The sequence below is a fragment of the Oncorhynchus kisutch genome, linkage group LG7 (genome assembly GCF_002021735.2).
Source record: "Oncorhynchus kisutch isolate 150728-3 linkage group LG7, Okis_V2, whole genome shotgun sequence".
In the NCBI taxonomy this organism is placed as follows: domain Eukaryota; kingdom Metazoa; phylum Chordata; class Actinopteri; order Salmoniformes; family Salmonidae; genus Oncorhynchus; species Oncorhynchus kisutch.
The window spans coordinates 19,392,797-19,418,683 of record NC_034180.2 but is presented as its reverse complement, the minus strand read 5'-3'; the positions used below and the strand labels follow the sequence as shown (position 1 = coordinate 19,418,683).

The 25,887-nt window shown below is 45.9% G+C and overlaps 1 protein-coding gene across 2 annotated transcripts in view; it reads right to left on the bottom strand.

Moving 5' to 3' along the window:
• Positions 1-25,887, bottom strand: part of stard9 (StAR-related lipid transfer (START) domain containing 9) — a 55,896-nt gene that overhangs the window by 24,138 nt on the left and 5,871 nt on the right. The window contains exons 3-20 of one of the 2 annotated variants that reach the window (XM_031828631.1): positions 24,024-24,140; positions 8,897-9,013; positions 8,628-8,660; positions 8,276-8,337; positions 8,029-8,141; positions 6,770-6,912; positions 6,582-6,649; positions 6,243-6,340; positions 5,575-5,799; positions 5,226-5,323; positions 4,892-4,969; positions 4,678-4,755; positions 4,356-4,535; positions 3,253-3,304; positions 1,922-2,047; positions 1,652-1,734; positions 1,495-1,556; positions 231-448 (exon numbers count right to left, since the gene is read on the bottom strand). In XM_031828631.1, the coding sequence (XP_031684491.1) occupies positions 231-448; positions 1,495-1,556; positions 1,652-1,734; positions 1,922-2,047; positions 3,253-3,304; positions 4,356-4,535; positions 4,678-4,755; positions 4,892-4,969; positions 5,226-5,323; positions 5,575-5,799; positions 6,243-6,340; positions 6,582-6,649; positions 6,770-6,912; positions 8,029-8,141; positions 8,276-8,337; positions 8,628-8,660; positions 8,897-9,013; positions 24,024-24,140 (1,951 nt within the window). Of the gene's footprint in view, positions 1-230; positions 449-1,494; positions 1,557-1,651; positions 1,735-1,921; positions 2,048-3,252; positions 3,305-4,113; positions 4,308-4,355; positions 4,536-4,677; positions 4,756-4,891; positions 4,970-5,225; positions 5,324-5,574; positions 5,800-6,242; positions 6,341-6,581; positions 6,650-6,769; positions 6,913-8,028; positions 8,142-8,275; positions 8,338-8,627; positions 8,661-8,896; positions 9,014-24,023; positions 24,141-25,887 lie in introns of those variants that run through there. The other variant, XM_031828632.1, reaches the window with a different exon arrangement.

The window sequence follows — 25,887 nt, the reverse complement described above, 5'->3', positions numbered from 1 at the left end:
CTAGCTTCACTGTCCAACTAAATACATAGGGGAATGTATAATGTTCTGTGACAAAAATGCAAAACATGTATCTACATGTAACATCTATTTCTCTTTACATCTCTAATGTATCAAAACATGTCTCTACTGAGAGACAGGTCAAATCCACATTCAAGCTATTCTCTCAAAGTATACTATACATTATGTATTGTACTGAGTACTGTGTGACTCGATGAAGGTGTGCTACTCACTGTCAATGTGTTGTTGTCTCAGATGGGCCTGTTCGCTCTCCAGGTCTCTCTCAGCCCGTCTCTGTTCAGTCTGGATCTCCTGGCGTAAACACTCCACGTACCCCCTTCGCTCCTCCACGTACTTCACCTGGTCCTCTACACACTGCGACTTGCTGGCTAGATCCTCTCCTTCAGCCACACAGTACCCGGTCTGTCCCAGGACCACCTCTCCTCCAAGCCTGTTCACATAGACATAAATACAAATGAGTGAAAAGTAGGGCCAGAACACAGACGTGACCAAATACCAAATAAAAGCTGAATTCATTCCAATGGAATAGAGATAGTTGAAAACAAATCTTCATCGAGCCTACACATTTTCAGTAATCTGTTCAAAGATGCTCTACGACAATTTTACCTCAGCGCAGTAAAGCTTTCGTTAAGGACAGAGATCCCTAAAACACTGAGACCTCTGGCTCCTTGCCTAAGCAGAGTTTTAATGAGAGCTAATGTTGTTAGAGTTTAATGCAGCGTCTCTCCTGTAACCAAGCAACGGCCCAGCCTTGTCTGTAAACAACAAACTATGATTCCACCAAGACACTGATTTAAAAAAATGAGAACACCTTCCCCATGCTGGCCCATGTTGACTCCAATGCTTCCCACAGTTGTGTTAATTGGACCATTCTTGATACATACAGGAAACTGTTGAGCGTGAAAAACCCAGCAACGGTGCAGTTCTTGACTCAACCCGGTGCGCCTGGCACCTACTGTACTACCATACCCCGTTCAAAGGCACTTCAATACCCAGTTCAAAGGCACTTCAATCTTTTGTCTTGCCCATTCACCCTCTGAATGGCACACATACACAATCCACGTCTCAATTGTCTCAAGGCTTAAAAATACTTATTTAACCTGACCCCCCCCCCCCCCCCTTCAGCTTACACTGAATGAAAATGATACAACATGTGACATCAATAAGGGATCATAGCTTTCACCTAAATTCCCCTGGTCAGTCTGTGTCACGTCTATGTACATTGTAAGCACTCTCTCTCTGTCGTTCTGTACACAGAAACATGCATGATGCATTACTAGCCATTAATCCTTTGTACCAGTGGTAGGTTGTACTACATAAAATACATAGAAAAGATGTATTCCATGAGTCTACTATGAGAGCTCAGCAGAATCCTTTCAGCACATAGTGTAGTGTAGTTCAGAAATGCTCCTGGCCTGTGCTTGTCAGTGGGTGCTGGTTAGTTTACATTGAGTGTGTGTGTATGTGTTTGTTTACCTGGGGTCGGAGGTTAAGGATCGAAGGTCACTGTAGCTGCAGTTCAGTGCACCCTCACTGGCCTGTCAAGAAGAGGATGTCGTTAGGTATCATCATCCCCACCACCATCACTATCGTCATCGTCATCATGATCATATTTATGCTCAGGAGTACCCACCCGTCTGCGTTCCCTCAGGACTGCAGCCTCTGCTGGGTGGTTGAACCGGAACTTGTGAACACCTCCAATTGTGATCACTGACCCTGAAGACAGAGAGATGTATACCAAAAAATGTTACACAGTTGTTGGGCCTCCAAGTGCTACTCTACACGCTCCTAGCTGCACAGCTTACTCTGGCACTGTTGTTACTGTAAACTGAAGTGTAACAAGACAGACACTCTTTGACAAGGGATTCAGAAGAGAGTGTTTGAGAACTAGGTGAGGGCCTACCTTGGGCCAGTCTGCAGGGCTCTGTCACCTCCCTGTCGTTGACCATGCAGACACTCCCTGGCAGCGGCCTCAGGGTGACCACCCCAGACTGGTTTTCTATCTCACAGGTGGCGCCGCCCTGGAGGACTGGAGGGGAAAGACATACACTAAGGAACTCCAAAAATCAAACACATTTGAAGTTGCAAATGCTTCTCCAAAAGACATGTACTGCATGCACGAGATCTATCTAATACTCACGTAGGATATATCAATATGACAGAGAACATAGGAGATATCAATATGACAGAGAACATAGGCGATATCAATATGACAGAGAACATAGGAGATATCAATATGACAGAGAACATAGGAGATATCAATATGACAGAGAACATAGGAGATATCAATATGACAGAGAACATAGGAGATATCAATATGACAGAGAACATAGGAGATATCAATATGACAGAGAACATAGGAGATATCAATATGACAGAGAACATAGGAGATATCAATATGACAGAGAACATAGGAGATATCAATATGACAGAGAACATAGGAGATATCAATATGACAGAGAACATAGGAGATATCAATATGACAGAGAACATAGGATATATCAATATGACAGAGAACATAGGAGATATCAATATGACAGAGAACATAGGCGATATCAATATGACAGAGAACATAGGAGATATCAATATGACAGAGAACATAGGCGATATCAATATGACAGAGAACATAGGAGATATCAATATGACAGAGAACATAGGCGATATCAATATGACAGAGAACATAGGAGATATCAATATGACAGAGAACATAGGAGATATCAATATGACAGAGAACATAGGAGATATCAATATGACAGAGAACATAGGCGATATCAATATGACAGAGAACATAGGAGATATCAATATGACAGAGAACATAGGCGATATCAATATGACAGAGAACATAGGAGATATCAATATGACAGAGAACATAGGAGATATCAATATGACAGAGAACATAGGAGATATCAATATGACAGAGAACATAGGAGACATCAATATGACAGAGAACATAGGCGATATCAATATGACAGAGAACATAGGAGACATCAATATGACAGAGAACATAGGCGATATCAATATGACAGAGAACATAGGAGATATCAATATGACAGAGAACATAGGAGATATCAATATGACAGAGAACATAGGAGATATCAATATGACAGAGAACATAGGAGATATCAATATGACAGAGAACATAGGAGATATCAATATGACAGAGAACATAGGAGATATCAATATGACAGATAATAAACCGAGAACATAGGAGATATCAACATGACATCAGCCTACCTATTTGTGGTTCAACCAGTTTGTCCTGAGGTCCAATCGTGGTCACCCCCTCCTACAACAGAGGGTAGTGAAGAGTTCAGGATGACAGAGGGTTTAAAAGGTGGATGGGAGAGAAAAAAACATGTCAACAAAGGCACGGTTGGGTGTGCCTAAAACAAACATTTCATAACAGAACAAATGACTACCACATGACGTTCTACTACACTAAGCATGACTCTCACAGGCCTCAGAGCCCTACACTCAGGAAAACAAGTATTTGTTTACCAAATGCTATCTTGTGGGATAAAAAGGCTAGCTTATATAACTACAGCCCCACTACAGGAGCAGTATGGATTCCAAGGTGGTTTCTGCTCTTTAAATACAGGAAGTGGCATAATCATCGGCCCTACAGCCATTCTAGTCGTTGTCAGAATCAGGATAGGCGTAGGTCCACAGAGCCCGTGCCTCACAACGGGGGGGGGAGAAAAAGAGAGGGGACAGAGTGAAAACGCACCTCGTCTTAACATCGAGCAGTACAAAGAGAGAGAAGGAAGAACAGGGAGGGAGAATCTAGTAGACAAAAAAAAAGAGAAACATTTCAGTCATAGAAAGAAGCAAAAGAAGAAGTGTAGTGCAGAGGTACATGTAGAACGTGAGTTCCGTGGATGTGTGTATGTGCGTGTGCCTGTGCGTGTGTGTGTCTGTGTGCGCGTGTGCTCGCGCGCTTGTGTGCCAGCGTCCATGCGTATGCACGCTCGTACCGTGAGCTGATAGAAGGTGACCCAGGTGCTGAGTACGTCCCGGTCCAGTGTAATAAGGTGTGGTACCAGGGCGTGGATGAGGATATGTGTGGTAGTATCCGAAGGTGTGTATTATATATACCCTGAGGTGATAGAAGGTGACCCCGGTGCTGAGTACGTCCCTGTCCAGTGTAATAAGGTGTGGTACCAGGGCGTGGATGAGGATATGTGTATTAGTATCCGAAGGTGTGTATTATATATACCCTGAGGTGATAGAAGGTGACCCCGGTGCTGAGTACATCCCGATCCAGTGTAATAAGGTGTGGTACCAGGGCGTGGATGAGGATATGTGTGTTAGTATCCGAAGGTGTGTATTATATATACCCTGAGGTGATAGAAGGTGACCCCGGTGCTGAGTACATCCCGGTCCAGTGTAATAAGGTGTGGTAACAGGGAGTGTATGAGAAAACCAGCCCGGTCTCTGTTGATATCCACACTGTACTGTTCCAACAGCTCCTTCTTGTCCCGCCAGCTCTCTGACCAGTCCTTCGTCAGCTGATCCACCTGGAGGAGGGAAGATTAGGGTAAGGCAGAGTGGAGAGGAGTCAGGAGCATAGATTGTATAAAAAGGACAAGATGTGGTAATATTTACTAAAAGTGACGGTACACAGTTCTAGTGGGAAGTCTGATAGATGAGCCTCTCTACCTTTAGTTCGTTCTGTAACACCATGTCGGACAGACTGCCGTCTCGCTCGTCGCTCAAAGAAGGGCTGGGATTCCGCTGCTGTGAAGGAATTACCACAGACATTTTGGTCAATGTCACAAGACAAAGGCAGTAATAAATCGTTTTCCCCCAATAACACCGCTGGTGCATGCGATTATAAATCCTAGTGAAAACCCCGATCCAGTGGAACCAGTACCATCTCGAAGCTGAGCAGCATGCTCTTCAGCCTGTCAATCTCCTCACGTAGCTCTCTGATCAACCTCACACTGGCATCCTGTCGGGAGGCAAGACATGATCCTTTACGATACTCAGACACTAGCACAACCAAACACTCAGAGGCAATGGAATGGCGCAAAGGCAAACGCTACCACTAATATTGTAGCCCCAACCGGTACTCAAACCCAGGTCCCTACGACTGTCAGTCCGACACCTCTATCGTTACGTCGAGAGGTCATAACCTCTTGACAAGGCTTACTAGGTGGTGGACGAAAGGTCGCAGCAACATACAACAGAATGCTCAGAACACTCGCCTCGTTGACGCGTGGCTTGTTGACGATGTTCCTGGCGTGAGCAGCATAGCGCAGGGTGCTGAGAGTCTCGTTGTAGCTTCTGCAGGACGGGGACACGGCTGCAAGACACAGGCAGGGGGGTCAGATATATAGTTGGGATAATAACGCTACAGTACCCTCATTCCAACCACTGACTGGACTCATTCAGCAACAACGGTCTTTCTTCAGTGCTGTCGTATAGACAAACGATTGCCCATCGTAAATTGCCAAATGACTAAATCATAAGTGCAACAAAAGAAAAGGTGATCACTATTTCCACTCCCACTAGTTGACGCAAATGTGCAACGCAATGCCAATATTCCTCACTCACTGGCGATCATGATGGTCTTGGAGTTTCCTCCCAGGCTGTCTTTGAGGAGCCATGTGAGGACAGAGTCCCTGTAGGGGATGAAGCAGTGTCTTCTCCCTCCTCCTCCTCCTCCCCCTCCTCCCCCAGACAGAGAGCTGGTGTGGCTGCCCACAGTGCTGCCTGCATCACCCTCACTGGCCACGCTGTTGATGCTCTGACAACTACTGGACATCTGGGAGTTCTGGGCTGGAAAGGGACAGACGTAGTTCAGGATTGATGTTTTATTGGAGATAGCCGTACACAGGGGAGAGTTAGGTTACAGAGACAGAGAAAGGGAACGAGACAGGGACAGGACAGAGACAGGGACAGGGGCAAAAGATGGGGACAATGAGAGGAAAAGACAAGAGACAAGGACAGGGGACAGGGGGGGAGGATTGGGTTAGGAGTAGGGTAGTCTCACTTGGCTAGTCTTACAGAACAGAAGATAAGTAGGGCACTGGGTCAGTTACGTGAGGCACAGTGCTGTACGGAGAGCACATCTACAAATATCAGCCTGTACGAATGAAAGATGTGCATGTATGTACAGCATGATCTGTGTACTGAAAGCTAAGTGGATTCTGACAAGGAGATGGTAGAACACAGATAGGAAGGCAGTACTTCCCAATAAAAAAGTCCCGTTTAATATTTACCCAGAGCAGAGATGACGATACCCAGGGTCACCAGGGATTTGTTGATGTTGGATCCCTCAGTGAGTCGGTCTCTGCAGTAGTGGGGGTCTGCTCTCTCGCTGTCAGGCAGAGCAACAACAACACACTGGAACATCGCATATTCTAGAGAAACGCAACGCTGGAAATTGTACCATAGCGAAAAGCTACCGTGTGATTAAAAAGAGACTGCCGGGTCAGTGAACCCACAGTCATGGCAGAAGAGATCCACTAGGAGGCAGCTTGCTCATGGATACTGAGACCTGTATCTGGGATGATTAGGCATCTGGGAACACGCAGGGCTAACCTCTTCAACAAACTCACCTGCCAGCCAGGTCTACCAGGTGGATCTTGCTGACGATCTCTGAGGGAAGGTTATTCTCCAGAATAGCCTGCATGGGGACGAATAAACAGACTGGTATAACTACTGTGACTGATGGATCGGCAGGGTCGTGACCTGGGCAAGTGAATCCAAGTGCTGGGATTGGATTGACGCCGGGTTGGGACCTCACCTGGGTGTACTGTATGGTGAAGATGGCATGGGATCTGCTGCTGGCATCGTGGATGTGTGTTGCCGCAGTGATGCGGTTGGCGATGCCCTCCTCCAATAGCTCCACCGCCTGCTTGTAGTCAGACACTACGTGCTGGGACAGGTCTGTGGAGAGGAGAGGAGAGGAGAGGAGAGGAGAGGAGAGGAGAGGAGAGGAGAGGAGAGGAGAGGAGAGGAGAGGAGAGGAGAGGAGAGGAGAGGAGAGGAGAGGAGAGGAGAGGAGAGGAGAGGAGAGGAGAGGAGGAGACAGACAGACAGAAAGCAGTTATCAATACCACCTAAAAATATGCAGAATCATATCAAACAGAATAATAATGTTTAATTGAACAACATTGTCTGAGTTGGCAGTGATGTGCGATTAGGAAGTGATGAGGAACTAAGTTACTACAGTGTGGTTCAGCTGAATCACGTCTGGTGTCTCGCAAAGCCACAAAAACCCTCCAATAGCTTTTAACTTCCCAAGTGATGACGTAACATCCTCCTTTTTCTGCAGTAAACTTAGAAGTCAGTGGTGAGGAAAACATTTTTGCACATTTCTTAGACCAAGAGACCTAATGGTGGTAAGGGGTTGGGGGAACCAGGTAGAGAAAGAGAGAGGAGACTCTGGAGAACCAAACATTATAATCTGGTCTGTGTGTAGAGTAGAGCAATGTGCTTCATGCTGCAACCAGGAAGTGACATCCCTTCCTGTGATGCTCGGGGAGTTTTCCTGATACAGACAATGAGTGGATGTTGGGCTTGAGGGAATAGAGGGAAGAGGGGGAGACGGAGAGAGAGAAAGAGAAGTGATGAAAGAAAAAAGAGAGAGAGTGAGAGAGTAAGAAAGAGAGAGAGAGGCAGAGAGAACGAGAGAGGCAAAGGGAGAGAGAGAGCTAGGGAGGGAGAGGGAGAAAAAGAGAGAGCAAAGTGCAGAGCCTGGGTTCAAGCCGAGATTGCAACTCTGTTATTAATAATCAAAGTTGAGTCCTAAACACAAGGCTAGAAGACTAAGAGGACCACAACATCCCACTAAGACTGACCTCTAAAATAAGCATGCAAACCTTTATCGTTATACTGCTCACCACAGCTACACAACATATCCACTGAGTTGGTGAGTGAATCCTATCCCGCACATACGCATTCCTCCCCACACATTGGATCGGTGTAAATTTGGACTTAATGGGTATTGTATCTACCAACCACTACGGCTTCATGTAGTAGACACTTGTTCCGCCCCCTCACCTTGTACGTAGGGTCCCTTCTCAGGGTGCTCCCTAACCCGTAGGGAGTCTTTCTTCTTCCGTTCTCTGCCTCGCAGCAGGTCACGGACACGCTCATTATAGATCTCCAGAAAGCTGCAGGTGAAGGAGAGTAAAATGCACCATCACAAGGAACTGGCACGACACCTAGATACCAATGTGCGCTCACTGATAGCTGGAGTCAGGCGATCACTCAAGGAGAAATAGGCAAACACACAGCCCCCTCGTACCTGATCTCAACCCTGCTGGAGTTTTGTCCTTCGGGGAAGGTGGCGTCAGATCTGAACAGGCCCTGGAGAGAAAAGATAAACAACCAAATCAATCTGGCGCTGAGTCGTCTTGTGTGATCCACAGAGCAGAAGTAGTACAGCGCTCCTGTGAATAACTTGAATGACCAACTTATTACAGCCGCATGAGGATTTCGGGTACGAGCCCTGGTTCCGCGTGCATAGGAGCGTGCATAGGAGGCAACGTCACGACAACTATATCGGTCCTGGAGATACCAGACAGGTGGAACAGGTCAATAGCCAGAACACTACCTCACGAGACCCTCTAGACTGAATTATGGGACCGATTCCTTACCTGACAAATCCTGGGGGTCAGGCCCATGGAGTCCTGAGAGGAGAGGAGGAGGAGGAGAGCGCAAGGGAGGAAAAGAGAAGAGTCATTCACTTTATTGGTACTGTGCCTCCAAATCAAATCACTGTGCCTCCTTTCAACACACAGCAGAGAACACCAAACGGGGATGTTCCAGATTATATGAGAGGTAACACTGTCCTGACAACACTTTATAAGCGCCGTCGTAATGCATTATACCTGCATAAAGTCAAGCGTTTATAACCCTTCCTCACCTGCGTGCCCATCATGGTGTAGGTCTTGCCGGTGCCAGTCTGCCCGTAGGCAAACAGACAGACGTTGTAGCCCTCTGACGCCCCGGCCAGCACCGACACTCCCAGGTCCTGGAACACCTACAGGAGAGCACACAAACACACAACCAGTATGAAGTAAAGACGACATGGTGTCGGGCGACAAGAAGACAACGGACAAGCAGTGTTTTCTTAAATTCTATGCGTAAAGGTTGACAGTTAAAGGGCAGAGGTGTGGGCGAGAGCAGTTGGCGTCCTCGGTGTGATACATGCTTCTATGGCTGTATTCAGATTAAGTTCAGCCAGACACAACGCTGAGGAACCCAGCCGGTGGCCTCGGTTGTGGCTTCCCTGCAGAGGTGTTCGGGTAAGAAGCAGAGCCAGGGAGGTGCTAAGGAGAACAGAGTCAGGAGGTCAGCTAATACTGAAAGCAAACACCCTGCTAGAGCTAGGAGGAGGGCCGGGAGGCTGGGTGGCAGGGTGGGGGAGTTGAAAGCGAGTCGCCGAGCAGGCAAATAAACCTCTCGAAAGGAGCGTAAGAGCACAGTGTCCCTGAGGAGGTCCCATACCTATAGCCACAGAGCCAGTATGGGCACATTGTTTTCCTTCCTCCCCTCGAGACAGGGAGAGATCAGAGAGAGGGGGTTGAAGGAGTACCCAGGCCTGAGGACATGCTTGACCCCCAACAGCCCAGCCAGCAGGCCCAGACCCAGGTAAACACACCAGCAGCAGCAGGAAGTTGATCCAGAGCCAGACCCCAGACACAGCACATTCTCCTTCATAACCACAACACAGAGGATCCGTGAGGAGGGCCCAGACCCACTGAGAGTTTAGGGAACATTGAGACGGCATGAGGGGAGGAGTTCTCCCACACTGCTCCCCCAGCACAAACAATCACACAGGTTTCAACACAGTTCCACTACTCCCTTAGAAGCTCTCAGCCAACGTAATGACCAACAGAACTGGAGCTATACGTTACTGGAGCTATACGTTACTGGAGCTATACGTTACTGGAGCTATACGTTACTGGAGCTATGCGTTACTGGAGCTATGCGTTACTGGAGCTATACGTTACTGGAGCTATACGTTACTGGAGCTATACGTTACTGGAGCTATACGTTACTGGAGCTATACGTTACTGGAGCTATACGTTACTGGAGCTATACGTTACTGGAGCTATACGTTACTGGAGCTACACGTTACACAAACCCAGAGAAAAGCCCTTGAATGTACACAAAGAGCAGGACAATGTTTTGGTTGGATAAAGCCCTCAATGACCGGGGCGATGTTTTGGTTGGATAAAGCCCTCAATGACCGGGGCAATGTTTTGATTGGATAAAGCCCTCAATGACCGGGGCGATGTTTTGGTTGGATAAAGCCCTCAATGACCGGGGCGATGTTTTGGTTGGATGACTGGATGCCCCTTCTAATATTTTATGAAAGACCACGTAAAGACCCTCCAATAAGATTTGCATAATAACCAAACGGTCAGTTTCAACAAGGTCAACATTTGTTTCCATCAGTAAAGAGGGTCAATATTGACCAGAGAGGTGTAGTCAGCCAGTCAGCCAGTCAGTCAGCAAGCCAGACAGTCAGTCAGCAAGCCAGACAGTCAGTCAGTCAGCGCACATGGAGAACAGCACAGAGGGCACCAGTAGTTTTATGTCTTAACTGCCGTTGACCAAATGCCAACACAGAAACAACGAAACAAGCACACACACACACACACACACACACACACACACACACACACACACACACACACACACAAAGTATCTCAGACGAAAATCAACAGCATCACTACTGCAATGCATCCTGTCTCTCCTAACAGCTAGCAGCAGGCCAACACACGTGAGACACCAGTAGCCTTGTGTCTTATCTAATGGTTATTTCCCCACATGCCAACACAGAAACAGTCAAACAACTACAGCACCCAGTAACCCAATAAAGACATGTGTACATGTCTACGTGCCAACAGGCAAACCCTTACGGCAGTAACAGTCTATCAACGCCACCATAGGATGCCTCAACAGCAGGAGAGAGAAGGAGAGAGGGTACTGGGTAGGCTGTTGTTATCCTACAAAGGAATGCACAACAAACCTATTGCAGTGGGTTTCAACCCACTAATGATTTTATTTTAGATTTTAAAATAACAGTGAGGAGTGTAAATGGTATTTGAAGCTTTTGACAATGCAAAATATTTACAATAACAATAATAGATCACTGCTAAAAATGAACTAAATTTGACCTCCGAGATATTTTATGTTTAAAAAAATCCTTGACTCGTGAATGGTAGTCCTCAAGAGCTTTTGACAGTGATTTTGGTGGCCCCCGTGACGGAACAGGTTGGGAACCGCTGACCTATAAGTTTGATAAGTGCACAGAGGGTGGGAGCACTAGTCTGGTCCCCGATCTGTTTGTGCTGTTTAGCCAACTCCATCATGACCATGATGAACATAGGAGCTGGCAAGACAGCACAAACACATGTAGGACCAGGCTATGGGAGCAGTGGTTGTAAATTCAAAGTGTGTTTGTGTGGAAAGTCAATTAGCAGAGCTAGCAAAAAAAAAAAGAGTATTCATTACGAATGCTGTGCTGTTGTAGTTAGTCTACATGATGTGTTTGGCTGTTGAAGAAGCTAGACTAGTACATTGTGTGTTTGGTTGTAAGTTATGCTGACTGTAGTGCAGTGGAATCCAGAACACCAAGCTATGCCCCCCTGTAACTCTGCTGCTTGAATAGGGGTTCCCCACCCACACCACAAAGGGCCGTGACACTCCTGTCCCCATAGCATTCGTTACGCTGGACTCTTTCTCTCCCTCCCTCCTGTCCCCCTCTCTCCACCTCAATCTTGCGCCCTCTCCCCTCACTCCTGTCCCCCTCTCTCCACCTCAATCTATCTCCCCCCCGCACTACTGTCCCCCCCTCCATCTCTCTCGATAGATCAAACTCTCCTCCCTATCCTCACTAGCAGACAGAATCAATAGTAACCTTGTTAAAGCAGAAACTCTCAGCACACAAAACTCCACATCACCACACTACTGTCAACTCTTAACTCTTTCTATACTGACCTTGAGTATGCACACACCTCACCATTATCACAATGACTTCTACAGGCAGGGAGGTATTCTTATTGAAGATGAATAACACAGGCCCTGACATCATCTGAATCAGTCTATTGTGTCTCATCATTGTCATATAACAATCATTTTGGCAGAGGGCTATCCCTGCTGCGGACGGCATCCCTGAAAGACCACAATAGGCTCTCACTGCTCCAACCTACTTTCGCAGAGCCCTGGCCTGGCGGCACAGCAAACTGGGAGGTATGTGGCCAACAAAGCAGACCTGTGTGGTAAGAGACACAGTGCATTATGGGGCTGCTGACTAACTAATGACTCAAGCAGGTCATAAAGAGAATAGCCAGCCAGCCAGCCAGACCTTGAGTATGCACACACAGCCAGCCAGCCAGCCAGCCAGCCAGCAAGAGTTTGTGTGAGAGTAAATGTGTGTTTGTGTAGGTGTTGCTATGTGTCCAACCGGCCCAGAGGAAACTGTATCTGAATACAATGACTAAAGTCTTGGCGTTTGCTTTCCTTCTCTTGACAAAAACAGAAACAAACACAAACCTGCTTCACAATGAAGGGAGGAAAACAGAATATAGATTCCACTCTGGCAAGGAAACACAGGTCAAAACCATCAGGCCAAACAGGGGGACAGGAAGGGGGAAGCAGTGGGAGACCATGGTGAATCGGAATGGCCGATTATTTAGGGCCGATTTCAAGTTATAACAATCAGAAATGTGTATTTTTGGGTGCAGATTAAAGATTTATTTAACTAGGCAAGTCGGTTAAGAACACATTCTTATTTTCAATGACGGCCTGGGAATGGTGGGTTAACTGCCTTGTTCTGGGGCAGAACGACAGATTTTCACCTTGTCAGCTCGGGGGATCCAATCTTGCAACCTAACAGTTAACTAGTCCAACGCAATAACGACCTGCCTCTTTCTCGTTGCACTCCACAAGGAAACTGCCTGTTACGCGAATGCAGTAAGCCAAGGTAAGTTGCATTAAACCTATCTTATAAAAAACAATCAATCATAATCACTAGTTAACTACACATGGTTGATGATATTACTAGATATTATCTAGCGTGTCCTGCATTGCATATAATCTGACTGAGCATACAAGTATCTAAGTATCTGACTGAGCAGAGGTAGGCAGAGGTAGGCAGAAGCAGGCCCGTAAACATTCATTCAAACAACTCTTTTGTGCGTTTTGCCAGCAGCTCTTCGTTTTGCGTCAAGCATTGAGCTGTTTATGACTTCAAGCCTATCAACTCCCGAGATGAGGCTGGTGTAACCGAAGTGAAATGGCCAGCTAGTTAGCGCGCGCAAATAGCGTTTCAAACGTCACTCGTTCTGAGCCTTCTAGTAGTTGTTTCCCTTGCTCTGCATGGGTAACGCTGCTTCGAGGGTGGCTGTTGTCGTTGTGTTCCTGGTTCGAGCCCAGGGAGGAGCGAGGAGAGGGACGGAAGCTATACTGTTACACTGGCAATACTAAAGTGCCTACAAGAACATCCAATAGTCAAAGGTTAATAAAATACAAATGGGGGGGGGGGGCGTTTAGGTTATGAACGTGTCATGTGTTTCACGGTTTTACAGTGTGTTGGCATGTGTGAGTGCGTATGGGGACAAGGAGAGTCCACTCCAGAAATGGGTCAGTCCAAGCAGAGGTCAGATCTGGAGCGAGCCGACCCAGAATCCCCCTCTCTCAGGACCATGACGTCTTCTGATAAACAAAGGAAGGGCAGATTTTGTCGGCAGCAGATCTGAACCTGGATAACAGCTGTTTATAAGAGCTTGTTTTGAAACGTGGATACTTTTTAGATTGGAAGCCTGTAATGTCTGGAGCGTGTCAATGGAAAGGAAAAACAGAACGGGGGGGGGGGGGGGGGGGATTGGGAGAAGAAGGAGAGAGAAAAAGAGATGGAGGCAGGCAGCTGTAATGGTGCTTATTAATGGTCTCAGTCTACTAATCATTGGCTGTGGTGGACTGACTACAGTGGCCGGGTCTGTTTTCATGTGGCCTGCTCTACACCAGCCCCTGGACTGGAAAACTCCTTACTATACTCTGTCTGTCTGTCTGTCAATGCAAGTGCTCTTCTATGAAGCCACGGCCGAAAAACGTCAGCGCCTCACCACTTTCCAGGTTTGAAGAGACAAATTTTTTTTTTTACTTTCCTACTACTACACACACATTACACATCTCATATAGTAAGGGGGATCCTTGGGCTAAAACAGTGGGCATTGGTTTGGCAATCGGGAAACGTAAAGAAACAGACACAGCAGCCATAATCCAACAGATCCAGGGCCGTATTCACAAAGGAGAGCTGAGCTAGAATCAGGCCCCCCTCTTTCTATGTAATGTTACTCTAAAAAGGCAAAACTGATCCTATATCAGCACTCCTACTTTAAGACTCTTTGTGAATACAGGCCCAGGTCTCACGGTTAGTGCTGCACTCTCGCTAAGACTGGACAGGACAGCTGCATTGGAACTGGAACCTACAACATGGGTCAGTCAGTCCGTTTCAGTCCCACACTTTCCAACTAGGTTGACACCAACACTGCAGCTGGACCCTGAGCAGATATTAGACAAAAGTCTAGCTTTTGTTTAGCCTGAGGAATACATGCTGTTATTGGAGATGGGAGTCGACTAAACTCGACTCCACGATTATGGAGTTGAGCGGATACTAGTGCGGCTACTACCGACGTCACATAAAAGGACGTTTTTAATCAAAAACTACAGATTTCAGAATCCATGTGTAAATGCGGGCTATTTTATCAAAACTTCATTTCGTGTGACGTCGGAGCTCCTGTACGCCCCCACACTAGTCGCCGGCTCAACTCCATCGTAAATTGTGAAGCTGAGTTTAGTCGGCTAACGTGTATCCTAACTTTAGCGAGAGAAGAAGGGTAAGAGGGACAGACAGTGAAGCTGGGGGAGGTGTTGAGGGAGGGGGCAGGAAAAACTAGTGAAACACAGAGAGAGGCAGAACGACGACAGAGAGAGAGAGATAGGGAGGAAGAACATTGGCTGGAGTTCAACAGTGTTCTCATTCATTTGACATACTTTGACAGAATTTGTAGGTCAAATTAGCATATAAGGGCAGGGAGGCGGGAGTGAGGGAAGGGAGACACTGCGGGTTACACAGATAAGCTGTTGGACATTATTCATGCCTGCCTACACATGGGGGGGGGGGGAGAGAGAGAGAGAGGGAGGGGAGAAGAGAGAGAGAGAGAGATGGGAGGATGAGGGAACAGGGATATAGTAAAGCGGAGGGAGAAAACATCGTTTTTTTAGATTGTTTATTCTTTAAATTTGATGGAACCTATATTTAACTAGGCAAGTCAGTTAAGAATAAATTCTCATTTACAATGACGGCCTACACCGGCCAAACCCGGACGACGCTGGGTCAATTGTGCGCCGGCCCTATGGGACTCCCAATCACGGCCGGCTGTGATACGGCCTGGATTCAAACCAGGGTGTCTGTAGTGACGCCTCTAGCACTGAGATGCAGTGCCTTCTACCGCTGCGCCACTCGGGAGCCCTAAAACAGCATAGATAAAGAAGGCATTCAACTTTTCAGTAAACATTTCTAACTCCAACTGTCACTGCAACAACTGACACTGCAACAACTGACACTGCAACAACTGACACTGCAACAACTGACACTGGGGCAAACGCTCGCCCTTAAACATATAAATAAAACACTCACCCATATCTGTTACGACTCTGTTGCTCCTCCCTCTACCGCTTGTTAAAGCAACCAGAGAGAGGGAGCGTTAACGAGAGAAAGAGAAAGAGGGAAATAGCCGTGTTAATGGCAGGGTCCAGGGAATGAGAATGTTTAAGCACCCAGAACCCTCTCTGGCCGAAAGGTTTTAATGACAGGGAAAGAAAACAGAGAAGGGGAAGGTGGACAGGGAATGGCTTCCCCAGACTGTAGCCTCCCTTACAAAAAAAACACCTATCACATTTTCACAAGTTCTGCAACATTGAAGGTCCCCAAAAACACAGTGGCCTCCATCATTCTTAAACAGAAGAAGTTAGGAACCACCAAGACTCTTCCTAGAGCTGGCCGCCTGGCAAAACTGTGCAATCGGGGGAAAAGGGCCTTGGTCAGGGAGGTGACCAAGAACCTGATGGTCACTCTGACAGAGCTCCAGAGTTCAAGAAGGACAACCATCTCTGCAGCACTCCACCAATCAGGCCTTTATGGTAGAGTGGCCAGACGGAAGCCACTCTTCACTAAAAGACACATAACAGCCTGCTTGGAGTTTGCCAAAAGGCACCTAAAGACTCTCAGACCATGAGAAACAAGATTCTCTAGTCTGACGAAACCAAAATTGATCTCTTTGGCCTGAATGCCAAGTGTTACGTCTGGAGGAAACCTGTCACCATCCCTATGATGAAGCATGGTGGTGGCAGAATCATATTGTGGGCATATTTTTCAGCAGCAAGGACTGGAAGACTAGTCAGGATCGAGGGAAAGATGAACGGAGCAAAGTACAGAGAGATCCATGATGAAAACCTGCTCCAAAGTGCTCCGGACCTCAGACTGGGGCGAAGGTTCACCTTCCAACAGGACAACGACACTAAGCACACACCCAAGACAACATAGGAGTAGCTTCGGGACAAGTCTCTGAATGTCCTTGAGTGGCCCTGCCAGAGCCTGGACTTGAACCCGATCTAACATCTCCGGAGAGACCTGAAAATAGCTGTGCAGCAATGCTCCCCATCCAATCTGACAGAGCTTGTAGAGGATCTGCAGAGGAGAATGGGAGAAACTCCCCAAATACAGGTGTGCCAACCTTGTAGTGTCATACCCAAGAAGACTCGAGGCTGTAATTGCTGCCAAATGTGCTTCAACAAAGTACTGAGTAAAGGGTCTGAATACTTATGTAAATGTGTTATTTCCGTTTTTTTATTTGTAATAAATGTGCAAAAACTTCTAAAAACCTGTTTTTGCTTTGTCATTATGGGGTATTGTGTGCAGATTGATGAGGGGGAAAAAACAATTTAATACATTTTTGAATAAGGCTTTAACGTAACAAAATGTGGAAAAAGTCAAGGGGTTTGAATACTTTCTGAAGGCACTGTATATATATTTTTTGTATATATTTTCCCCTAACCCTACCAACCCTCCCCTAATTGGAGAAACTAATGGACAATAATACTTAGGGTAGCCTAGTGGTTAGAGCATTGGACTAGTAACCGAAAGGTTGCAAGTTCAAATCCCTGATCTGACAAGGTACAAATTTGTCGTTCTGCCCCTGAACAAGGCAGTTAACCCACTCTTCCTAGGCCGTCATTGAAAATAAGAATATGTTCTTACTGACTTGCCTAGTTAAATAAAGGTAAAATAACTTTTTTTAAATATATACATTTTACAGACAGTGTATTTTACAATAGTTATCTTTTGTTTGTTTTAATACCAACCTTCACCTACCCTCAACTCAACCCCTCTCATCTATCACTGAAGACCATCCAGACTAAGTTCCTCCATTCATGCCTCAAGTTAACTATTTGTATATATTTTTTTCCTCATTGTCTGAAAGCGTTAAAAAAAATTCACTGAAAACATCAACATACATCATCTATATAGCTAAAAACAATGTGATGGCAAAACCAATTGACTTTGAAGTTAAACAAAGTGTGTTCATCAATTTACTCGATTTTGCTAACCGTTACTTTGAACAAAATGAAAACGCAAATATTATTGTAATACTTTTTTGTAAATTACAGCTCAATTTGAGCAAGTGACGAATTTGCTGGTAATCCCAGCAAATCCTGCGATCAACTCGATTACATTTTTGAATCGTTTGACAACCCTAGTTGACATTAAAATGTGGAAATGCACATGTGAACGTGTATCGGACACCGAGTCGGTCGTGTTTGCTCACGGTCACGTGATGAGGTAGCCCCGCCTGGGCCTTATTAAAAATGAGTGTTGTCCTTCATGGTCAAGACGTTGGCTTCTCCTGTGGGGGTCGCGGGTTCTAAGCCCGCCAGTTACAAAAACACACGTGATACAGATTTTTTTTTCATGTGTTTTTTTTTGTATGGCGTGGCTGTCTCATCTGCTATACTCTCTGTAGGGGTACAGTATAGGGGTTTATTCTGGTCTGCTATTACCATCACTGGTCCAGAGAACTGCAAGTATGCAGAGATACGGGCAGCAACACCGTGTGCTTACTAAGATAACATTAAATTAGAATACTTTTTTTTGTCCATCACAGGTGCTCCACATTTGTTTTTAAATAAGGATTTTATAAGCGTCTAAGCAAGACCAAACTATTGATGTCTTTGTGGCTTGTGAGTGTCCATACCTAGTCTAATAGTCTGCCATTAGATTAAATATGTGTGGGACTCATGGTTCCTTTGACCAGTCCATCAGTAAAGTGGATTCAAGCTCACTAGTGTGGAATACAGTGTGAGAGGAAAATGCACACCAATCACTGTGAAGCACAGAGCAGTTCTGCTTCTTCCTATAGCACGACTAACACACAGACCTAGAAATACCAAGAGCATAATCAAGTCATGAACACAGCATGGGGGGAGGGAGGGGGAGAGACAGAGAGAGAGAGAGAGAGAGAGAGAGAGAGAGAGAGAGAGAGAGAGAGAGAGAGAGGGCGACGAGAATGAGAGAGAAAGAGACGAGAATGAGAGAGAGAGACGAGAATGAGAAAGAGAGAGAAAGAGACGAGAATGAGAAAGAGAGAGAGAGAGAGAGAGAGACGAGAATGATAAAGAGAGAGAGAGAGAGACAGCGAGAGACAGAGAATTCCAGAGGTGGAGGAGGGGAATGGGCAGGGGGTCGACAGAACCGCCCATTTCTCGTCTGCCAAACTCACAGCTGCTCCACTTAGTCATTTTTCACAGTTAGGTTTCAGCCCAAAAGACGTCATTGGACAGGATCTGAATCTGGAGCTCAATGCTGGGTTTTATTACCAAATGAAGTCAGCTTGGAGCTTGGACCGGGGTGTTTTTGCTCTCCCTCCCTCCCTCGTTCCCTCCCTCCTCGTTCTCTCTTCTCCATCTCTCTCTACCCCAATATATTATCCTCCTCCCCCCTCTCTCTGTCTCCCTCTCATCCCCCCTCTCTCACTCCCTCTTCCACCCTCCTCTCTCTGTGCTCCAGATGATTCCCGGTTCTCAGCTATTTCCGTTTTCCATCTATTTAAATGCCCCAGTCCTTCAATGAGTTTTGGTTAAATGTCCCATGTTAATTAAACATAGAAGAGAATATATTACGCAGTAAGTATACACATCTAACACTTACAAAATGAGTGCTTAAATAAATAGGGCCATTCTCTCTCTCTAGTTCACCACTACCTCAACAGCTGGGCTCCATTATGGATTATATCTCTTATTCCGCTCTGTTCCAAAGCCTAACTCCGTAGTGAATACCTAGGAGCTCTCATTCTCTCTCTTTTTCTCTCTCGCTCCCTTCCTCCTCTCACCTTCCCCTCCTTTCTACTCTCCCTCTCTCTCTCTTCTCCAGTTCACTCCTTCTTTCTGACTGAGTGGAGAGCATGCAGTTAAACCTCCTCTGGAGAACACTCCACCAGCCCACTGTCAATGCAGCATATACCATAACGAGTCAACGTCATTGACACCCCTAAAGATCCCTATAAATAAAGCAGTCAAATGTTTAGTATTTGGTCCCAAATTCCTGGCATGCAATGATTACATCAAGCTTGTGACTCTACAAACTCGTTGGATGCATTTGCTGTTTGTTTTGGTTGTGTTTCAGATCATTTTGTGCAAAATAGAAATCAATGGTAAATAATGTGTAGTGTCATACTGGGGTGACGTTTATTGTAAATAAGAATAGAATAGGTTTCTAAACACTTCTACATTCATGCGGATGCTACCATGATTACAGATAATCCTGAATGAATCGTGAATAATGTTGAGTGAGAAAGTTACAGAGGGGTCAAAGATCATTGCGTGCCAGGAATACAGGAACAAATACTAAACGTTTAACTACTTTATTTCTAAGAATCTTTAGCGGTGTCAATCATTTTGACCCCTGCCTTTTTTAGAAGAAAAAAAACACGACTTCCTCTTTTCCAGAGCAATTTCATTAGTATAAAACAATATTATTTCCCCAAATGTTTTTTTTTGCATACAATACATAGCTCGGCATTTGAATGATTTACTTTGTACAGTCATTATGGCTAAGCTTTATCAAAGGGTGTCAATAATTGCAGACCCCACAGTATGTGTTCTTTTTCATTCTGTGGCATATAGAGCACATCCAGACAGTACAAAGCAACACAGCAGAGCTCTAGCAGCTCGGAGTGGTGGGAATAGGGGGGTTTGCTCTGGAGCAGTCTCAGAGGGGTGTGGTCGGGGTAGAGACTGGAGGAGCAGGAGTTAGGTTGGAGTTTCCCCTCCCCCCCTCCATGGGTCTCAGATTGACTCAGTCCCTCTGGGCTCAACAGGAAGTTAAGCCAGGAGGACAACGTCTTCTCTGGACACACACGACTACACTACAGCGCTCCGACATGTTGCTTGAGAAAAACACAAGGCTAAGTCGTGACTTTAGAATAGTGCTTGGCACCGGTGGGAGGAAAATGAATCTGACGCTTATCTAAAATGGCGAGACTTTTTTAAATGGAATTAAAGACTGTTGAAATTATAGGTAGGTCTATTACACGAGTGTACTATTAAGGGAGAAAACAAAACTCTATTCTTTTTTTAATGAGTAGAGATGAAGTCGGAACCTTAGCCAAATACATTTAAACTAAGTTTTCCACAATTCCTGAAATTTAATCAGAGTAAAAATTCCCTGTCTTAGGTCAGTTAGGATCACCACTTTATTTTAAGAATGTGACATGTCAGAATGATTTATTTCAGCTTTTATTTCTTTCATCACATTCCCAGTGGGTCAGAAGTTTACATACACTCAATTAGTATTTGGTAGCATTGCCTTTCAATTGTTTAACTTGAGTCAAACATTTCAGGTAGCCTTCCACAAGCTTCCCACAATAAGTTGGGTGAATTTTGGCCCATTTCTCCTGAGAGAGCTGGTGTAACTGAGTCAGTTTTGTAGGCCTCCTTGCTCGCACACACTTTTTCAGTTCTGCTCACAAATGTTCTATAGGATTGAGGTCAGGGATTTGTGATGGCCACTCCAATACCTTGACTTTGTTGTCCTTAAGCCATTTTGCCACAACTTTGGAAGTATGCTTGGGGTCATTGTCCATTTGGAAGACCCATTTGTGACCAAGCTTTAACTTCCTGACTGATGTCTTGAGATGTTGCTTCAATATGTCCACATAATTTTTCATCCTCATGATGCCATCTATTTGTGTGAAGTGCACCAGTCCCTCCTGCAGCAAAGCACCCCCACAACATGATGCTGCCACCCCTGTGCTTCAAGGTTGGGATGGTGTTCTTCGGCTTGCAAGCCTCCCCTTTTTTCCTCCAAACATAATGATGGTTAAACAGTTCTATTTTTGTTTCATCATATCTTTGTCCCCATGTGCAGTTGCAAACCATAGTCTGGCTTTTTTATGGAGGTCTGGAACAGTGGCTTCTTCCTTGCAGAGCGGCGTTTCAGGTAATGTCGATATAGGACTTGTTTTACTGTGGATATAGGTACTTTTGTAGCGGTTTCCTCCAGCATCTTCACAAGGTCCTTTGCTGTTGTTCTGTGATTGATTTGCACTTTTCACAACAAAGTACGTTCATCTCTAGGAGACAGAACCCATCTCCTTTCTGAGCGGTATGACGGCTCCGTGGTCCCATTGTGTTTATACTTGCGTACTATTGTTTGTACAGATGAACGTCGTAACTTCAGGCGTTTGGAAATTGCTCCCAAGGATGAACCAGACTCCTGGAGGTCTACAATTATTTTTCTGAGGTCTTGGCTGATTTCTTTTGATTTTCCCATGATGTCAAGCAAAGAGGCACAGAGTTTGAAGGTAGGCCTTGAAATACATCCACAGGTACACCTCCAATTGACTCAAATGATGTCAATTAGCATATCAGAAGCTTCGAAAGCCATGACATCATTTTCTGGAATTTTCCAAGCTGATTAAAGGCACAGTCAATTTAGTGTATGTAAACTTCTGACCCACTGGAATTGTGATACCGTGAATTATAAGTGAAATAATCTGTCTGTAAACAATTGTTGGAAAAATGACTTGTGTCATGCACAAAGTAGATGTCCTACCCGACTTGCCAAAACTTTAGTTTGTTAACAAGAAATTTGTGGAGTGGTTAAAAAACGAGTTTTAATGAATCCAACCTCAGTGTATGTAAACTTCCGACTTCAACTGTGTGTCTGCGTATGAAAGTCTGGGGAAAGTATGAACTGCTGAGGGTATTAAGTGTTCTGAAACTGCACAAACAACACAGACTTTTTGTCGACCACACACACACACACACACACACACACGTCCATCGTGTTAACCTCAGGTCACCTAGTCGTTTTATTCAACACTGTACTCAAATGTTGTCAACATACAGCACTGTAAATAGTGTTTCGTCTCCATTCTTTGGGACTGAGCCTAGAGAGAAGGGTAGACCTAGCAACTATCTGTGACGTGTGGCCAGTAAATGTCAGCTCTGTTGCCACACACTTAAAGGCCTCAGAAAGAGGTCAGATTGTGACCCTGCTCCACAAAAGTAAAGAGAAAACACACACACTAACAACAATATATTTCCTCTCTATGCCGTGCCCCTGTTGCCCCTCCTCCTCGCCCACCACGGGTCACCAGAGGAATGTAGTGGCAGGGCCACCCCACCAGCACCCTCTGACTGGGCACAACTCAGAGATGGAGAGAATGGGACAATAGAGGAAGAGAGAGACAGAGAGAGGGAGGGATGAAAGAGTGACACAGACAGAGAGAGAGACTGTATATAGACATAAGACATTTGAAATGTCTTTATTCTTTTGGAACCTGTGTGAGTGTAATATTTACTGTTCCCTTTTAATTGTTTATTTCACTTTTGTTTATCCATTTCACTTGCTTTGGCAACGTAAACATACGTTTCCCATGCCAATAAAGCCGAGTGAATTGAATTGAGAGAGAGCGAGAGAGGAAGGAGTGCTGTGTTTTGCTTCAGCGAGTGGGCCGCCACAGCTCGTTCACACACACACACACACACACACACACACACACACACACACACACACACACACACACACACACACACACACACACACACACACACACAAAGATACTTTTCAGTGGAGGAGAGGAGAGACAGCAGAGGAGAGGCAGAGAGGGTGGAGGAGAGGGTGGAGGGGTGGAGGGTGGAGGAGAGGGTGGAACTCTCCAGTCTTCACAGACAGAGACCAGAACAAAATCATTGGATCTAGACCAAGCCATGGTGGTCCAAGGCTTTTCCCATGTCATGGTACTTGTCTTCAACACCAAAGGCAACATTGCTTGCATGGCTTGTCCTTAATTGAAATGCTTGTTTGTAAATAAATCAGCCAGGAATCAGAACAAGACAATGCAGAATTCATCAAGTTTGAGTTGTATAAACGAAGGTCCAACTAACATGATACAATGGCCTCTGCTAGTCTGGATCTGAGGGGGTGGGTCTTATTCTGGATCCTCCTCCCATCAGTACCAGGAAAAACGGTAGCACCCACCAATCAAAGCAGCACAAACAGATTTAATCAGCCAATCACAGAGACATAAAAGAGAATCTGAGGCCCGCACAAATTCCTAACACAGTATTATTTCCCCTGGACCTCTTCCTTCAGTTCAGGTTGTGATTCCCCGTGCCCACCCTGCCCAACGCCCCCCCCCCCCCCCCCCCCCCCCCCGGCTGCCTCACACACAAATGCCAGGGTGGTGTTCCTTAAGGGCACATCATGACCGTGGAAAAACACTTGATTAGACAAGTACAGATAGTACCTTTCACTCCCATTTTGTGCTTACTGACACCCACCCCTGCCAACACCCCCAAGGCTGCCTGGGCACGCACATGCCCGATGCCGCCACTCAACCGCCACGAAACCCGGTACAAGAACAGCTCAAAACAAAACAAAAAACAAACAAACAACACGCAGGACTCCCTCTTACCTCCTCCTGTGAGGCGTAGTGTGGTTCCTCTGGGGACACAGACCAGTAACAGTAGTCAAAACCAAACTCCAGCACCTTCTCCCTGGAGTCTCCATGGACGTCCTGACGTCCATCCAGCTGGGGGGGGGGGCACAGACAGAGAGACAGTGAGACAACAGACGTCGGTCAGTTAGGGACTCTCAGGGACAAATGTCAGAGGTACGGTTTAAGCTGTACTGACACAACGTGCTCGTTTTGCTGTGCATTCAAATCAGGTCTTCAAAATAACGTGTCGAAGCGTATTCTTTACGGGACTGAGGTTACAGGGTTACAGCCCAGACAAGAGAACCGGTGTTACCCTGTGTTACTGCTAGAGACAACCACTTAAACTCAACTACAGTGTCAGCATTACTAATGAGACTGACTGCCCTGGTGTTGACTGTTGACTAAGGGCCATGCCACGAAGGGGGCAACTGAAGCAGAGCATGTATCTACACGCCCGGACAGAACTGTTGAGCTGTTGCTCTGGACAACTTTAGTGTACAGCCAACTGAGCATCATTTCACAAGCAGTGCTCTCATCTTGTGCGCGAGACCTTACAAACCGTCGACCTCGTATGTATCTTCACTGTGATATTGTCAAACCTTTCTCTTAACATGTAGATATCGTTGTCTCCGTGTACAGTGCAATTCGGAAAGTACTCAGACCCCCTTCCCATTTTCTACATTTGGTTACGTCACAGCCTTATTCAAAACTGGATTTCTCATCAATCTACACACAACACCCTATAATGACAAAGTGAAAACAGGTCTGTAAAAATGTTTGCAAATGTATAAAACATGTTTTATATTTTTTAAATGATTTACATAAGTATTCAGACCCTTTGCTATGAGACTCGAAATTGAGTTCAGTTGCATCCTGTTTCGGTAAACAGCAAACACCTGTCTATATAAGGACACACAGTTGACTGTGCATGTCAGAGCAAAAACCAAGACATGAAGTCGAAGGAACTGTCCATAGAGCTCCGAGACAGGATTGTGTCGAGGCACAGATCTGGAGAAGGGTATCAAAACAATTTTTTGCAGCATTGAAGGTCCCCAAGAACACAGTTACCTCCATCATTCTTAAACAGAAGAAGTTAGGAACCACCAAGACTCTTCCTAGAGCTGGCCGCCTGGACATACTGAGCAAACGGGGTAGAACAACCTTCGTCAGGGAGGTGACCAAGAACCCGATGGTCACTCTGACAGAGCTCCAAAGTTCCTCTGTGGAGATGGGAGAACCTTCCAGAAGGACAACCATCTTTGCAGCTCTCCACATATGTGGCCAGATGGAAGCCACTCCTCAGTAAAAAAGCCAATTTGGAGTTTGTCAAAAGGCACCTAAAAACTCTCAGACCATGAGAAACAAGATTCTCTGGTCCGATGAAACCAAGAAATATATGTCCTGAATGCCAAGCGTTACGTCTGGAGGAAACCTGGCACCATCCCTACGGTGAAGCATGGTGGTGGCAGCATCATACTGTGGGGGTGTTTTTCAGTGGCAGGGACTGGGACACTAGTCAGGATCGAGGGAAAGATAAACGGAGCAAAGTATAGAGAGCTCCATGATGAAAACCTGCTCCAGAGTGCTCAGGACCTCAGAATGTGGGCGAAGGTTCACCTTCCAACAGGACAACGACACTAAGCACACAGACAAGGCAACACAGGAGTGGCTGGAACCCGATTGAACATCTCTGGAGAGACCAGAAAATAGCTGTGCAGCGACTCTCCCCATCCAACCTGACAGAGCTTGAGAGGATCTGCAGAGAGGAATGGGAGAAACTCCCAGAAACACAGGCGTGCCAAGCTTGTAGTGTCATACCCAAGAAGACTCAAAGCTGTAA